Here is an 18,063-nt window from a genome sequence, read left to right as displayed (position 1 = left end):
TGCGATGAACCTCCACTTCAGACTCTCCCCTCGTTACTAAGTGAATTTTTAATCAGGTGTTCTGGGTCAAATTACAATGCACCCCACCTGTCCCTCTGAGGTCCGTCTGTTATTTCGATCCCCTTTTATCTATAATCTGGGGATCCCTTAGTAACGGGAGTTTTCCTGTTCAGCGGCCGTGGCCGGTTATATCCTCTGCTCAGGGCTTCAGGGAAAACCTCTCCTTTGCCTACAGTTCGGGGTCTCTCCTTATTAAATCCCCTCACTATATCAGTTAGCTAAACCCTCTTAGCAACTCTATGGCAATACCAGGGTTTCCGCCCGCTAGCCCCTCCTGAGGGAACTCCAAGACACAAACTATCACCCTTCAGTTTAGTTTTGTCCTTTCCCTGAGTTCACCTCCTCAAGAGCCTATATAACTCTCTGGACCAAATGAACGACGATCTTTTCTTAGCTCAACAATAAGAGGTCTTTATTTCTTATAGAACATAACGGTTTCAGTGATGGTTCATAAGCTTAGTTTCATAACAGTGTAAACTCTTTCTTTCAGCAACATATACACATCTTCAACGATCCTAACCTAACCTAACCTAAACCTAACCTGGCCCCACACCCTCCTTCTTCCAGTCACCACTCTCCTCACTCTAACGGCTGCTCCCTCCTTTTAAAGAGCGGAATGTCCCGCCTCCCAAGGGGTATCTGCCACTCAAACTGGGGTGCCCATTAACTCCTAAAACACTGTGGGTTTCTGAACACCCCCTAACTTAGATCTGATTCATTACAACTGTACTTTAAAAAAACCCCAATGTAGACATAGTCTGAAATATTTTGAAAAAAGGACTAGGAACTACTCAAATCCATCAAAAGCAACTTGGTTCAGACCATGGTTGTTATCTTATCAGATTATTTCATTACTAAAAGTTGGAGCAATTAATTTAATTTACCTGGATGTTGGTAAACTGTTGATTGTCTTGAAAGAACTTTTTTTTTTAGCTATTAAAATAGGAGAATTGTGATGCTCATAAATGTCATGTCTGTCTTCTGCTTGGTATCAGTCATATGTACAATCTCAGGTGGCACTCAGAGCCTGTTCCTCTATGAAACTGAATACCATTTGCTCATGCCAGAATCTTGTTCATTCTCCGAATTAACCAAACAAATCACGCCATCGTATACTAAGGAAGACACAGGCAGTTATTGCTCAATCTCTGGTGGCAGAATGCCACTTCTTTCTCTGAGAAGTTGGATGCTGATCTCATGGGTTGCGTATCTAGTTGGTATGCCTGAATTTCATTTGATATTTACTCTTTGTCTTATAAAAATGATTTACTGAGCTTATGAAACTGAAAGGCAGTGAAAATATATAATGGGCACCATTCAGTGTTGTATGTCAGTACCACACAAGTGCCACAACATGCCATGCATGCTCACCACTGCTGTTGCAATGGCTCAAGTGTTATCCAGGATTGAGGACCAGAAGCTTCCCTAAACCCTGATCAAGAAAGAACCTGAATGTGCAGCACAATTCTGTATATGTTTACTTAGAAGTAAATCCCACTGGCTTTGATGGGGCTTACTGTCAGCTAAGTGTGTACTAGGATTGCAGATCTGGTCTGAGTACTGTGCTGATCAGGCCAGATTCTTAACTTACCTGGGCTGTGTCCACCCTAGGGCATTAATGTGTGTGCCTGTCATTGTTTCCAGGTGTGCATTTGTGTGCACCTTCATGTGCACATGAGTGCTTTCAGTTTTATGCTTCTGAAATCTTTCTCAGTGTTTCTTGGCCACACTGGTGGGTGGTGCTTGGCAGGGTGTATTTGTGCTGTGTGTTCTTGCCTTTCCCCTCGATTAGTACTTCTCTGCCCCTCCCTAAGCTCCAGAAACCTGAGATCCCCAGGGGGCATGCATGCGGGTATTTGCATGGGCATGCACGCTTTTTTAAAATTTTATTTTTTAAGTACAAGTTTCTCAACACCAACTTTTGAACAAAAGAGCAGTCAACAACAATGATAAATGTGTGTGTTACTCGAAGCCAGGAAACATGAAGCCCATTATGGGTAATGTAGGTAGTTCCTTTATACTAAAATATATCACAAAACAACAAGTAAAAAGAGAATTGACACTGTTTGAACACCTGTTTGTGACACACAATTTCAATGCTTAAATTTATAAAACATTATAAAAATTAGACACAGGTATGCTACCCAGATTACAGAAATGCCGGGGGAAAGGATTTGGGTTATGGTGGTGATCCCATAAAACGGAAAAGGATATGGAACAAGGGGCCTGTGCCAATTTCAGCAAGGATTCAGTAATCTACTCTGAAAAACATTGTTAGATGACACTATATGATACATAAATCCCAATCTCTCCTCAAAATGCTCGGTGACGCAAAAAACAGAAAGGCATGTATTTTCTTTTATGGTGGGAGTGTCATTCAGTGGCAGCTTTGAGGGAGATGGTAAATGTAATAAACTTGACCTTTGTTTACATATTTTCTTTTATGATTGGGGAATTCAGACACACACATCCTCTGCCACTTGGGAACACATTAGTCTTGAGCTATTTTTGATAATTAGAGTATGGTTGAACTGTCTTGCTGGAGTAAGTATGAAAAGAGCCCATAGTCTTACATCAGTTCTTCCCTGGTTCCATGGTAATCTTTGTGCCAGAGACAGCTACTATGTGGTGGCAGCTATCCTGAGTTAAGTGCTAGTCTGAAAATTATTGTTCAGGAGGGTTAAAAATAATATCAGAGAGTGTCTGCACATTGTGAAATGTGTGAACTAACCAGGGTTGTCCCTGGGATCATGACAGGCCAGAGATAGCAACCAAAGGGCTCAATCTCCCATTTTATAGCTCCACAATGTCTGGTATTTTCGACATTATCTTTCAACACTGGCAACAGATACTAATGCTATAAAACAAAAATAATTATACCTGTAAATGAGTATGCATTACACATGCCTGATTTTGTTTCAGGGTGAGCTGAGTTAAAGCAAGGAAACTTAAATCATTAAGATAGATTTATTGTAATTTAGAAGCAAGTCTGATTGGACAAAGGGAGACTTATTTGTCAGTAGGAATGTACAGGAGCAAGATGTAAACATACAGAATTTTCCACCAGCAAATGCTGGTAATACACACTGATCAATGGAGACATAAATATTAACGAGAATAGTCATAGTTGCATGCCACCTCAATCTCTGAATGGTGCAAGATTCCAGGGGTTCCAGTCTAAACAACTCATATATTCAGTCTGAGCCTATGATGGAGGTGTTCACAACATTAATGCCCCAAGGGGGCTTTGTTCCCTCCTCTATATAGTCACAGCCTTAGATTCAAACAGAAATCAAACATCTCTCTCTTCCCATATTGCTGCTTTGCTTCTAGCTCACATCCAACTCTCTGCTCTCAACTCTGCCTTTGTCCTTCTAACTACCCCACCCATTGGCTATCTCTCACAGAGCCCCGTCCTGTGTTCTCCTTAATGGCCCATCAGGCAATCAACTCACCAGCAAACTAGCCTGGATATTCAAAGAATATTACCCCGCCCCCCCCCCCCGCCCCGGCAACTCATAACATTACTTATGTAGAGTGCATGAGTGTAGGTTTTTAACATAAGAAATAGTAGACCCAAAAGTTGGATCTGAGTGCCACAGCACGCTCCCCACTTGTGATTCCCAGCAACTTGTATCCAGAGTCATACGTCATACTGCCTCTTACAGTGTAAGTGAAACACAGTCATTGTGGCTAGTAGGTGTTGAGAGCCTTACAGTATTTGTCTAATCCTCTTAAATCCATCCTAGCCTGTGGTCACTATTTCTTGTGGAAGCTAATTCCACAGTTAAAATGTGCGCTGTGTGAAGAAGTACTTACTTTTGTTTCCCCTGAATCCAGCTTCATTGGATGGGCCACCCCTTTTTCCTTTTTAATGCTTCCTTTTTATGCTTAAGGGCTGTTCTTTTAACAGAACAAGAGAGAGACAGGCTGGATCTACACTCACCTTTAAAACGTTATTTGAACAATATTAGAAATATCGTTCTAAAATGTCAGTCCCATTTAGTTCTCTTTTGTTACGTTTCCACAAAGTCTACCCCGTTTAAGATGGCTAGTACCTCTGCAACGCCCTCTGCTGTCACATTTTAATAACACATTATCAACATCCTAAACTAAGCGTAATATGACCCTTACATTTTGAAACGTTTTCTTAACCCTTTCCTAATGTTATAAACCATGTGTAGATCTGCCCACAGTGGGGATGACCAGCTGCAAAAGCAACAACAACAATAAGTTTCAGTAGTTTACTTATTTTTTTAAATTAGTTTTTATTAAATATTTTCTTGTGTAACAAATAAAACAAAACAAACAAAAAGTACAAATAGTGTCTCCACTTTCAATTCAGAGGGTCTTTTTCATGGTTTGCATTCAGTATGCTGTCATGTACATTGTGCGTTTCAGGGGAAATGAAGTTATCTAGCCCCTCTGAGATTCTCATTGAATAGCAGGAAATGCCCCCAAATAAATTATCATTTACATACAACAATTAGAAGTACAGATTTCTTGCCCTCACTCTCATCCTTTCAGCCCAAGGCAAAGATTTTAAAATACCGGTATGTTTAAAGAAAATAAAAGTTGTAGTTATTTTGTAGTCTGCTGTAAGCAGTGTTTTTTTCCTTAAAAATGTTTCAGGGTACTCTCATTTTCCTACTCATATTAAAATACTGCCCCTCAATAAGGCCAAACGTAGATTCACAAAATGTTTAGGGGTATGCATCCCCCTTGGTCCCTCCAGAAAAAAAGCACTGGCTGTAAGTAGGTTCTGGGTCTGAAAAAATTAAAGACTGCAATAATAATATTTTAAAGTACTTTTTTTAAAAATGTCCTCTTCTCATACTTACATTATATGAATTTTATTTCTTAAAAAGTAAATGAGAATAGCCCAATGAAGACAATCTGCTTGAATTGCTAAGAAGCATTTCTGTATAAACTTGTTTCAGAGAGATCAAACAAACAAACAAACAAATGGTTAGAGGAAAAGCTCCATCATGACTTAAAAATAGCAGATAGAATCTGAATTATATGAAATGACTGTTCTTCAGGGTAGATAGAAATGTTGAAGAGAATGATTAAGAGTGTTCTGTGTTGTTTTAATATGTTATTTTATTTGAAGCAAAGAGATGTAAACACCACCATGTTTCACTCATGAACACCAATGAAGAATGTGATAGATACCAGATGGGATGACTGATGAGTCACAACTCTACTTTGGGGTCAGAGAAGTGCAGCACAAAAGATGGGTGGGATTTAACGTGCTAGGAAACTGCATTATTAAACTAATGCTGGTATGTCCTAGAACTCATCTGAACGGTGCTTACTTGTAGAACTGGATGCATGCATGAAGCCCAGCTGGTGTTGTATGCAAGAAGGCCGCAGCCTGTTCTTAGCTCCCTGAAATGCAGGGGAGCGAGAGAGAAGTAGGAGGCATCTATAGGACAAGCAGTGTCCTTTTACTGCTATCCCACTCTGTGGGTTAATGTGCTAGCCTTTTCTGGTTGCCACTTGACATTAATCTGACTGATTGCTATGGGGCCAAACTCGAAGTGTTTGCAGTTGCCATGTAGACAGGCTCACATATACAACAACAGCTTGTGAGGCATAAAATGCCGATCAGTTCACATTTGGGTAGCACGCACAACAATGATTGATGGAAGAATTTTTTTTCTGTTAGAAGTGGCCTAGAATATAGGAAACCAAACCCATTTCTTAACAATGTATTTGTTTTGAAAAGAAAGGAGCATGTACTGTTGACCATGATGCTCATCTTAAAGGCATTGGAGATTTACAGGTAGATAAAATACCCAGAGGGGAGTAGATGGAGAACATGTATTGTCATTTTGTTTGGTTAGTCAGTAAGAATGGCAGGAAAGAAGCATAAGCAACACGAAGCACTGAAATATGCCTCTAATCATAAGTAAAATAAAACAGACAATGAAGCAATGCCCATACATTTGCAACTTCAAGGGGCCACTCACACATTTTAATCTGCTTAAGATAATGTATATGTATAGATATGTATTTAAATATAATTACTATAATTTAAATAGACAGAGTGGGATTCAACTAAGTTGTTGCATGCACAAAATGAGGTCCGCTCACGCAATGAGACCTCACCCCTCCCAAACTCAACACCCTGCACCTCCTAAATATGCTCCACAGGGCTGAAGGAAACCCTAGATCGGGTTTGGGGGCACACAGGGAGAAGAGATGGGGGGAAGTCCCATTGCATGGATGGACCTTTTTATCACATGCATATCCCACTTAACACTGCATTCGGAAGAGTGCAGCCATGTGACCTGTGCGCATTCTCTATCTGTTGTCCAGGTGCAGACTGTTGGTCAGCAACTTCAAAGATCCCTGTTCTCTCGTCTTAACGATTCTTTATCTTTAAGCTGGACTTCAAGTGGACAGACCTCCAATTGGACAACTACTTCAAATAGAAGACTGTCCTTAGTAAAGCGAGATACCCCAGCAGCTTTCTGTGGCATTGAAGCAAAAACAGCTGGCTGGGTTGCATTGTGAAGCTGGTCTCCTGGCAATAGCATCACTGCTGCTTACTGGGACAGTTCAATGGGGTGTGCTACAAAACCAGCCTCTTGGTAGTGGCACAACATTATTTATTAGGGGTAGTAGTCCACAAAGTTTTATCCAGTGAAATGCATGAAAGTTAAGCCCTTCCTGTGATCATCTAGTTGGCTATCATGAGAACAGGATGCTGAACTAGGTGCACAGCTAGTCTGTCTGTTGCAGCAGGGCTATTCTTATGTTCTTAATGGGTCTACTTTAAGTAAAATTTAGTTGAATAGTCCCCTAGTATTTATCCTGTTTTCTTTTTTGTACCCACCCTTCACCTTTAAGGTCCCAGTGCGGGTTACAGCAATTTAAAAATGCAACATCAAAATCAGTTTAAAACTAACTACAGTCAAGAAAGTAGGGTAGGTCTTGGAAATATAATTATTTGGTTGCTATTTCAAGGTGCTCATGTTAGCGTTGAAAGTCACAAACAACTTAGGCCCCAGATATCTGTAAGACTGGCTTTGTCCCTATGGATCTTCTTAGAATAATAGAATTGCAGAGTTGGGAGATACCCGAAGGGTAATCTAGTCCAACCCCCTGCAATGAAGGAATCTCAGCTAAAGCATTCATGACAGATGGTCACCCAACCTCTGCTTACAAACCTCCAAAGAAGTAGAGTCCACAACCTCCTGAGGGAAACCATTCCACTGTCAAACAGCTCTTACGGTCAGAAAGTTTTTCCTGGTGTTTAGTCGGAATCTCTTTTCTTGTTGCTTGAGGCCATTGGTTCAAGTCCTAACCTCCAGAGCAGGAGAGAACAAGTGTGGGTACTAAGATTGGCAGGGGAGTCTCTTAGTAGTGCCTTGGTAGCACCTTGACCCTCGGAAGCTCAGAGGTGGTGGCGGCCTGTCAAAAGCCATTCTCTGTAGAATTATTTAAGTTGTGTGGGCTCCCTCCCCACAGAGGTGCATCTGGCATCTTCATTATGCAGCTTCCAGTGAATGTTGAAGACGCACTTCTTTAGGACACACCTTATTTTTGTGATTGTAAATTGTTTAGAACTGTTTTCAATATTCTGCCTTAATGTTGTAACCTGCCCTGGAACCCTGGGGTGAAGGACAGGTAATACATAGTAATAAGAAGTACTTATGTATAACCGTAACAACCACAAAAATAACTCACAGGTGTCAGTTGCCAGGGTAACAGCTTCCACATCCTGGGAAGTGTGGGCCAGGGTGGTGGCAAAGCCAGGGTGGTGCCAGCCCAACAATATAACCAATCTGGCCCTCCCACCAAGATAGCCACACATCTCCATAATTGCCCCCATCCTTCCCCAGTAATCAGCAACAACGCTGTTTCCAGGGGGCTGGTTCTACAGCCCTGTTGTGCTGGCCACACCTATGTAAAAGTCTGTGTGGTGTATGTGGAGAAGGGGGCAGTGTATCTGAGTGAATGCTGCCTTGGCTGTGAGTCCAACCCTCCAGGTGTTTTGCAGAGTGTTTAATGAGCTGCAGCAGTTGTGTGTGTAAATGAATTCTACACTAAACTGTAGTCAGCCTTTGTCTCTACACACACACACACACACACACACACACACAGGGGGGGAGAGAGTGTGTGTCTTTCAAGTATATTTTTAAAGTAACTACAAAATAGAGAAAGCCTGATGCTCAAGATAAGTGTAAGTACTACGTTATTGCTACAGTTAATAAGCAATGGTTATTGTTCTGGTGAAAATCATAAATTATGCACATTCTTTCTTGGACACAGACCCATTCCACTTGTCAAATAACTTGCTTAACCCATCAGACTTTGAAGGCGGCTTAACAGACTGCTGCTAAAATAGTTTACATAAATAGCCTCTTTTAAATCTTTTACATAATTAAGAAGAACTATTAATGGGTAGAAATACTAAACACAGCACGTAGATGACCTGTGTGGTTTGCCGCCCAAGGTGTAGTAGTAGTGGCCACCAACTTGTATGACTTTTGTGTTGAAAAGAGAAAAGAACATTGACTAAGAGAGAAGCTGAGACGTGCTGCATTTTCAGTGGTGCTTGAATTCAGCTTTGCAAAAAGAAAATTCATGAAGGCCACAAAATCTGGCAAAGTGAATGGAGAAAGTGCAAATTAAGTTGCCTCCTGATGAAGACTTTGGAATAGAATGAAGGAGGGCTTTAGTGAAGGGTGGGTGCTCAGTGCCAGAAGATATATACAGTACTTGCCTTGAACTAATTTGAGTAATATATGGACTGCCTGCAAATTTATCAAGCCCCCAATCTCTGACAGCTAAACAATCATCTGTTGACATGTCAGCAGGACACCGCTCTAAAATGGAGTTTATTGGGGTCTAAAGGCCCATAGAAAAAGCAGTGTGAGTGGGCTGCAGTTAGCAAGTAATTTTACACTTTCAGCAAGCTGTCTCTACACTTCCAGAAAGGCAGAAACCTTTATGACGCCGGTCAGGAAGTTAATTTTGAAAGTAGTGAACTTGTAAATGAGTGGAAAGTCATGAGGCACTGAAGTCAAACAGAAATCTCCAAAGAAGACTTTCAGAGGATGATGTGATGGAACCAGCACATATTATAAAGATACATTTTTGTATTGGCAATATTATTATTAAAAACTATTGAGGCAGCCACAGTATGTTTATGGATTATCTGTTACTATGGAAATACCTCTTCAGTTTACTTTATTTCCACCTTCTACGTTCTTTAGTCCTGTTTATCTTATCATGGAGTGTGACTGTAAATGGTACAGGGTTTAGGCTCTTTTTCATTTCTTTATTATTTGTATATTTAGTTCTTATATTTCTATACCACCCTTCATCCAAGGCTCACAGGGCAGTTTGCAACATAAAAACACAAAAATACATACCATAGCAACAAACAAAAACAACAACCCTCTCTCTCAAACACTGTTTAAAAGGCCTTAAATTGTTTCATTAGCAAAAGGCCTGGGAGAAGAGGAATGTTTTTGCCTGGCAGCTGAAGATATGTAACAAAGGTGCCAGGTGAACCTTCCTGAGGAAAGCATTCCACAAACGAGGAGCCACCTCAGAAAGCGCCTGTTCTCATGTTGCTGCCTGCTGTACCTCTTCTAGAAGAAGCACACAAAGAAAGGCCTCAGATGATGGTGGCAGGGGCCGGGTTGGTTCATATGGGGAGGCAGTCTTTGAGGTATTGCTGTCCTGAGCCATTTAAGGCTTTATAGGTCAAAACCAGCGCTTTGAATTGAGCTCGGAAGCTAATGGGCAGTTGGGCCAGGATTGGCATTACATGCTCAAATCGTTTTGCAACCTGGAATCATGTTTGATGCTAAATCTTCGACTAAAATGGGAGACAATGACCTTGAAAAGTGTATCTTTGCACTTTGAGGGAGACGTGGATTCAATAGAGTTGTTGACTGAGTTAAAAAGGTGGTTGTTGATACTCACTGAAACTCAAAATGTTGAAATTGCTCCCTGCCCCTCTGCACAAAACTAAACCAATCAATCAATCTGTGCTCATCTGTGTTGCAAGAATGACTAGTAAGATTGAACACTTATTTCAGTTGAACATAACATTGGGTGAGGCTTGGATTAGAGTGTTTTCATTTAGGACTTATCTTCCAAGAAGGTTTGGAAAAGTTAATTTCATTTAATAGGGCACTAGAGAATTAAACCTTAAATCATTATACTGTTCTTTATCAGTGTACTGGATATCACCAGTTCACCACATGATCTGCCTATGTGGATATCACACAGTATGCTTTGTGTGTGTGTTTGCTGTTTCTGTTTATGGTACTTAAGAGCATCACATATGGAAGTAATGGCTTGCTTATTTTTGCTTGAATTGTTTTCAGTGTAGTTTTGATGCAACATATTATGATACATAGTTTCATATTTTCATTGCAGCTTCATATATATAACGAAGTGATATTTTATGCCTGACTTGCTTTCATACCATTAAGGGGCCCCTCATGACTCTCTTGCCCAGGGTTCCCCAAACACTTGAACCACCAGATACTGGTGCGATATATTATTCAATTTGTAGTAATGTTACAGCAGCACTATGATAACGTATACCAACAATTTAGCAGAATCTCCATCACTTCCCTTTTCCCCAGAGAGGAAGAAACCTCTCTTGATGAAAACAGCAATTATCACTCATAGTATAGCAGGCAACTGCTATGGACAATGATTCTTGAACTTTTAAAAACCAACCTATGAACCAGTCTTCACCCCATCCCCATTCATTGACTTGAGAATAATTTACCTTGCAGATTCATCAAGTGTAAAGATCCCCAAATGTGATCTACAATAATATGCTGCCTTGTGGAGTACAGTACTCTTGTTTAGGGTCCCAGACACCCAGCTATGTCCTGATACAGGTTACACAATTTCATTCCCTGCTCAAGCTTTTCAGAGTTCTTTCAACACCCCCACCCCCCATCCCATTTCCTGTAGCCACCAAGCATGCTCACTGGTGTTCGAGGTCCCTCTGCCCATTTAGGGCTTTTCCTTTTTAAGTTTTTTTTAATACATCAAATGTTGTTCAACAGTGTCAGCTCATCCATTCAATGGCATTTCATCAAATGCTGGGTAATCAAGTGCTTGTATGATCCAGCCCTTATGAGACACCTAATACTGTTCAAATGAGTCCCAATTCACTATCACACAAGGATTTCTTTAAAATGGGAGTGGAGAACAATATAAAGATCTACTGATTGCTGTCTGAGAGATTTGCAAGTAAACTGGCAAAATTATGGCACCCAATAGCTTACTGATAAGTAAACTTGCAAAAAAATTAAAAATATTTTGCCATGCCTGGCCCCGTACTATTTGCTTATCTGTAAAGTAGGAGTATTTATTGGATGCCATTCACCATTTATTTGGGAAGCCCTGCTGACTAGATAGTGTTTTGTATTTGATCCTTGATCTGCAGTATACTGTATATGCAGGTTTCCCCCATTTTTTGTTCATGGAATATAGCTGCTACACATACACAGGGATTAGTATTTTGAAGTAAGCTCTGATTAATAGACATCAGAGTTCTTGTAAAAAAAATTATTTCAAGGTCCCTTAAACTTGAAATTGATTATTCTTGCACAGTACCATTTCATCTTTTTAACAGTTGTATTGTGGGAGTTTAGCATAAAAATGGAAGGAGGATTTGTATTATGTAGAATCAAATCATTTTGCAGGGTGGGGGAACAAGCCCAAGGTTGCATGATTTGTTTTTAAATGGATGAATTTGTTTTTCATGCCATCATGTGAAGGTTAAAACTAATGTAAAATTTTCAGTTTTACTTGTTTGTGCATTTACTTTTGTATTGTACAGAAGTTATAACCTTCACTTATTTTCAAAATCAAAGAATTGTGTTTTTTTAAACTAAACTAAATGAGAGGGAAATGTAACCAGTCATTAGTGAGAACTGTACCCAAGGTAATATATTTTAGTAATACAGTGATACACAAACTAGAACGTACTGTGGTTCATTGTTTTATTTTGACATCAAAGCTGAGAAAATCTTGACAGATCAGATATCCTGCTGATTTTTTTCTGAAGCTGTTTGTAACATTTTTGAAGGTGCAAAAAAAAAGGAAGTTTACCCTTTTAAAACTTTTCTTTCATTTAACAAAGCAATATTCTAACAAAACAGGGACATCAATTATACCATTACATGCATCAGCAAAAGAGCAGAATAATTCAACAAATACATTATGGCCCATGAGCCTCATAATAAAGGGAAAGCTTTACAATGAAAGGATATTGTAGTGCACAAAAAGCTTCATTTTTAAAATATATACAATAAGGTGGCATAAAGTGGCTTGTTGAGTTTATTCTCTGACTAGCATCCTTCTGCCATTCTTAGATGGACACTTCAAGATTGGGTACACTGCATGTTTTTTGTTTTTGTGTTTTTTTTTAAGAAAAAGGTGCACAGCAGGACAACATTCCTACTAAAATACAGGCTTGCAGCATGGCAGCATATAAGTTTAGGCACATTTGAATGCAAAAAAGTAGATTCTTTACAAAAATCTCTTTAGAACAGTGCAAAGTTGAAGTGCCCCTCAAAAGGCAATGATCACATACAGAACAATATTCCAGACAGTAACACACCCATATTTGAATTAAAACTAGAGAATGCATCTATAAAGAGAAGGCTTTTCATGTAAAGAAAATTTTTGGTACCCAAAGATTTATGTCACAATTCCACTCCAACAATGTTTTACGTACTAGGACGGATAGCTTAAAACACTGCATTAAGATAAAGTCTTGACTTAGCAGTCACTTCAGTTCTGAAGACTCACTTCACAAAGCCACAGTAAGATACATTAGAAAAAAGCTTTCAGAAATAGTTGTAACGTAGAGCAATCAATTAATTTGACATACCCTGCAGAGCATTCGCATCTTCAAAAGTTTGTTTACTTAAAAGTTGGCTTTTAGCTTTGCATTTTATAAGCAGTAGCACTGAGAACATGTCTGTAAAATGAAGGCTCAAGTCCATACCAAATTGTATGGCAAGTACTAGCACCACAATCCAGCAAATAAAAGCTGTGTAAGCAGGATTCCATGTGTACAGCAAATGCTAATGAAGATGCTTATCTAGGCTCCTTAAAACTAGCTAGATGTGTTTTTTGAGGTGGATGGGAATGTGCTTCCCCACAGGACTTAGTTGTAATGTAAGACATGATGAAAGCTGGATCAGGGCATAGCTAATTTTCCAATGGGCAAGTTTAGGTTGATAATTATGTACAGAAGGACAACTTTTTAAATGGCAATAGGCTAATGGAAAACCATCAAGGGAAAATTCGGCCATTTGCATTGTATTCTGTCACAGAATATTATCACGAGACTAACAGGATAGTAAGTAATGTGAGAGATTACACCAAAAACAGGCAATTTTTGCCCCAAGTGTTTTGAGACTACATTAAGATGCAAATTCCTTAATCAATTGTGCAGTGGCAAAAGTCATCATACACAAACATCCAGGAGTTTCCACTGTAATTCTTGCTCTCCCTTTGTTGGCTTGCCCCAGCAATAACCATGCACGTAACTAATACAGGCAACTCTCAACTTAAGTGAGGGTAATGTTCTGAGGATAGCATTTACAGCCAAAATCGTGTATATTCAAAACATATTGGGTGCAGTGGTGGGGTTGCCAAAGTTCTTTTCCCCAGATGCCCCCCCCCCATTTTTGTCCCCTTTTTAATTTAATTTTTAAAATTTCCCAATCTCATAAAGCTGAATGAGTATGCTGCAAGTTACCTTTACAGCACATCAATAATCAGTACTGCACACAATACTTTGATGTTGTTATGCACTCACTCTTGCATTAAGTTGCAGGTAGAGATTCACCTTTGTGTTAGGATGTGACTAGACAGTCTGGCAGATCAGATTGGTTGTTCACAGTTCAGGTTCACTGAATTGTGCCTGTTCTGATGACAATCCATCCAAACAGATAAGATAATTACTGTTGTGCAGCACTATCTCTTACAGAGTTGTTGTTTTTTCTCCATGCAGGAGACAGAACAATGAGTCGGTCATTGTTTTCTGTGTGTTGTAGGGGACATTTCAGATGGCATGAGCATACAGGAAAGCATAACCCTGCCACACAGAAAATGATGACTGGGTGAGGTTGATTATCTGCAGGAGGAGGTTTGCCTGAGCAAGAGTCCACAATGCCATTAAATACAAGAATAGCTTTCATACTTGGCTATAAAAATTGTCCTTACGAAAGAAAGAAATAAAGAAAAGAGACAAATATCACCACTCAAGGCTTTTCCACTCCCGTGTATTTCCAGTGAGCCTGTTAATTGACATTAGATAAGGCAAGTTAATCCAACATATTACAATGATTTGGCATGTAGCAAGATTACATTTCCTATATCTCTCCAGGGCGTTTTATGTTTTTGTCTTTAAATTATCAACAGTTTGGTTTAAAAAGAAGAACCAATCCTTGCCATATTTGGTATCTTTTCATATCCATCATTATTAGTATTTTGGTAAAAAACGTAATTAGCTGCCTTGAATGTCCTTCCTTCATTAAAGGATAGTTCCTCATCGTGTATAGGTACAAGGCTAAATTAGTGCTGTCTTGGCTAATGTAAATATAAAAATTGATATGAAATAGTGATTTCTAACAATCGCTAAGCCTTAGGCACAAATGATTGCATATGAGAGAATAGCTGAAAAGTATAAAAACAACATATGGTGATTTTTGTATTTTAGTCGGTTGACTGGGTTAATACAACAGTTACATTCAGTTGTCTGTTAGGTGAGCTCTGCATGAGTGTATATAATATGCATAAAAACACACACATTACATCATTTAAGGTGCTTTCAATAATAATGATAAAACAATGCTTTCAACAATCTAACAATAATAACAACTAACCACCCCACCCCTACAAAGTTAAACAGATTTAATAGAAATTAACACATTTGCCCCTTGGAATCCCAAGCTAAACCTGCCACAGGTATGTTGACATTAAGACTGGAGATTTGAAACCACAAATTCTGGTTGCAAACGGACATTTCCCCTCCCTCACCCACAGCGTCCTTGTAGCTTGTCTTGTTTTTGTTTGCTTCTTTCTGAAGCCATGGCAATTATTTCCATGGTCTTTATCAAAACTGATGTCTATAAATTACAAAAATTAGTTCATATCTACTTAAGTAATTTACACAAATGGCTATTAAGTAGGAGAACCAAGAAAGCAGCAGTCTATTTAGATCAATGATGGTTAATTTGTGTTGTACACACTACCTTCCATCCAGAGTTCAACATCTCTGTTATCCAATGCAACCATAGAGCTCTTGTGCCTGACAATTGTTTCCTGTTCACTATAATGGAGGGAAAGCCCCTGGCTGTCCTTCATGCCATTTTCACTTATGTTAATGGAAACGTCCTTGCAAGCACAGGAGTTCTGTACACACACAAAGCTCTGGGCCCAGAAAGAAACAGAGGATTGGGGAAATAGCTAAAAGTACCCCCTAGAAAAAAGGTACAAATTATATGTATTTGGTGTTATAAGCACTGGGATACAAATGGATAAACTTTGCTTATTATTTTAAATGTTGTGCTACACACATTTTGACTTCTTGTTTATACCTGTACTTCATGCAATGCAATGCAATACACAAGAAAGCAGTTATCACTTGAAAATGTGTCAATTTCTGACAAGGCACTTTGTAGTCCCCAACAGCTTTGGGGAAGTTTCAAAGCAGAACCATTTTTGTTGTTTTGTTGTACATTTTGAATGCAGAAAGACAAATACTTCATTACGTTAATAAAAAGCAAGGCCACCAGAAATGAAGCTCAATATATAGGCATTGGTGAGCACATTTTGCAAAATTAAGACGAGATGAAAACTATTCACAACATTAGTGCTGTACTGCTTTTTATAGATTTCAGGTAGAGGCAGGAGCGCAACAATATATAGCACAAAAGCAGCTCATGATGATCACCTGCAGATTTGGTTCCGTCTGCCCCCAGGTGTGTGTGCGCATCATCATTAGTTGGGGCTGGTATGTGCATGGGCCAATGGCAGAAAGTGACCTCGGCTGCAGTGCAACACAAATTGTCTTTACTCACGTCAACCCCCTCCTTTTTACCAGTAGTTACTCAACACAGAGCTATTTTGTACACTGGGGAGCATCCAGTCACAAACATGAAGACTCACTTCTGTTACCTATGTAGAACCCAAAGACCCCACATTATTTTCCTCTTGTGCAGTATTGATAGTATGCAATAGATACAATTGTTCTGTTTTCCAGCAATTGTAAGGATACAATCTTCTTCTTTGAGACCAAATTCATACAAGTGAGAGTGCTGCTTCCCCTAAGTATGCAGCAGCAAGCTCCTCAGTTGTGGTACAAAATGGCAACATCCAAAGAGGCAGGTCATGTCGGAAGCTCCCATTCTAGTGTGGTATCTTCCTGGCAGCACCAATAAAACTTCCCACATGATCAGTCAGATTTTGCCATCTCATACTATAATGTATCAGGTAGTGTCTAAATTGAACCATTTTGATTCTTCTGCTTATTTATTTTGATTCTTCTGGTCAAAGGCAATATATAAAAAACTTCTGCTATAATTGTTAATGCAGGGTTGACACACAGACAACTGTGGAAAGGATATACTTCTGCACAGTACTTTCGTACAATCGTTTCATTCCAACCACATTGTAGAAATTAGTACGCCCATGTGTTGGATTCTGCCTGTAGCTACCCATCTAAGAATTTTTTATGTGATCATAAAACCAGGGCTTTTTTCCCAGCTGGAACTCACTGGAACTCGGTTCCGGCACCTTTCAGGTGGGCGCCATTGCCATTCCAAAAGAATGAGGGAGGTATTCATGGTGAGTTCCGGCACTTCTTTTTCTAGAAAAATAGCACTGCATAAAACTACCTGTTCCATCTCTACCAGCATAAGCTCTGTAATGCTGTACCAAGCCCATTATGGGTACCACTGCAACCTAGCACTTCGTTGTCACTCATAACAAGTTAATTGAAGAATTTGTTGCCGAAGTCATCTGTTCAAGCTGTCTAAAGTTTTTGTTTAGTTGTGTATAGATTATTTCCCTGAAATAACGAAAAAAAAAAGCCTGAATGGTGATATTCTAAATCCTGTTGGTTTTTCTTGAAATATGAATGAGACTGGAGTCTAACAAAATCTGAGTAGTTCGCCATCATTTTGGGTGTGCTGGGGGGAATAGGGTTCTTACATTTATTAAAGAGCCAATGAACATCAAATGTAAACATCACCTACTCAAACTCAGCTGGGATCTTTGCTCAGTTGATTTCAAAGAGAAAGGTCACCCAAATTTTCAGTCTGATACCAGCAAAAAGACCTCAGGAATCCTCATGATTGTGTTATGTTTATATTAAACAGAGATAATTGTTTCTGAATCCCCATATTATGTCCAAAATTATACATTCCACTAACAGCATCATCAAGCAATGTTTTGGGAATCACTGGTGATTGTTGAGTATTGGAGTGCTTACACATGGTACCAGTTCAGCTAAGCCTGAAGTAGGTAGTTTTTTAATGGGATTATCAGAAAGCTGTAGGCTATTTGAAATGTAGGCTCTCATTTGGTTTCTGGCTCATTTGCATCTTCCTTTTTGTTCACACGGCAAGGTGGTAAGGAATGCATTGCAGTGGATGTGGTTGCTAACTGGTTCATGGCATCATCTTCACGTGGCGGTGTTTTTTTTGCTGCAGGGGCATGCAAACGGTGGGCATCTAGCATTTCCAGCAACAAATCATAAAGAGGGACCACATTCTTGCACTTCATGCTGTAGAGGTGCTCCATTCCTTTATTGCTGCAGATTCACATAGAAATAAAACAAGATGTTACCATGCAGAGAAATCATACTTCCAGGCATGGATCTACCACAGGACAAAGTAAGGGAATCCACCTTTGGAATACCCTGAGAAGCGCCACAAATTGACATGGTGGTGGTGGTGGTGGTGGTGGTGATACTATTCAGGGGTTGAATTC

General features: G+C 39.5%; 1 protein-coding gene across 7 annotated transcripts in view; it reads right to left on the bottom strand.

The window, feature by feature from the left end:
• Window positions 1-16,891: 16,891 nt before the first annotated feature.
• ESR1 (estrogen receptor 1) overlaps window positions 16,892-18,063 on the bottom strand; it is a 199,501-nt gene continuing 198,329 nt past the window's right edge. For 6 of the 7 annotated variants that reach the window (XM_033144012.1, XM_033144014.1, XM_033144017.1 and 3 more), the window contains one exon: window positions 16,892-17,884. In XM_033144012.1, coding sequence (XP_032999903.1) covers window positions 17,650-17,884 — 235 coding nt within the window. In that variant the 3' untranslated portion in view covers window positions 16,892-17,649. The remainder of the gene's footprint in view (window positions 17,885-18,063) is intronic. The other variant, XM_033144018.1, reaches the window with a different exon arrangement.

This window comes from Lacerta agilis, chromosome 3 (assembly GCF_009819535.1).
Source record: "Lacerta agilis isolate rLacAgi1 chromosome 3, rLacAgi1.pri, whole genome shotgun sequence".
Taxonomy (NCBI): Eukaryota; Metazoa; Chordata; class Lepidosauria; order Squamata; family Lacertidae; genus Lacerta; species Lacerta agilis.
The sequence above is the reverse complement of the archived record's forward strand: the minus strand, read 5'-3'. Positions and strand labels throughout refer to the sequence as shown.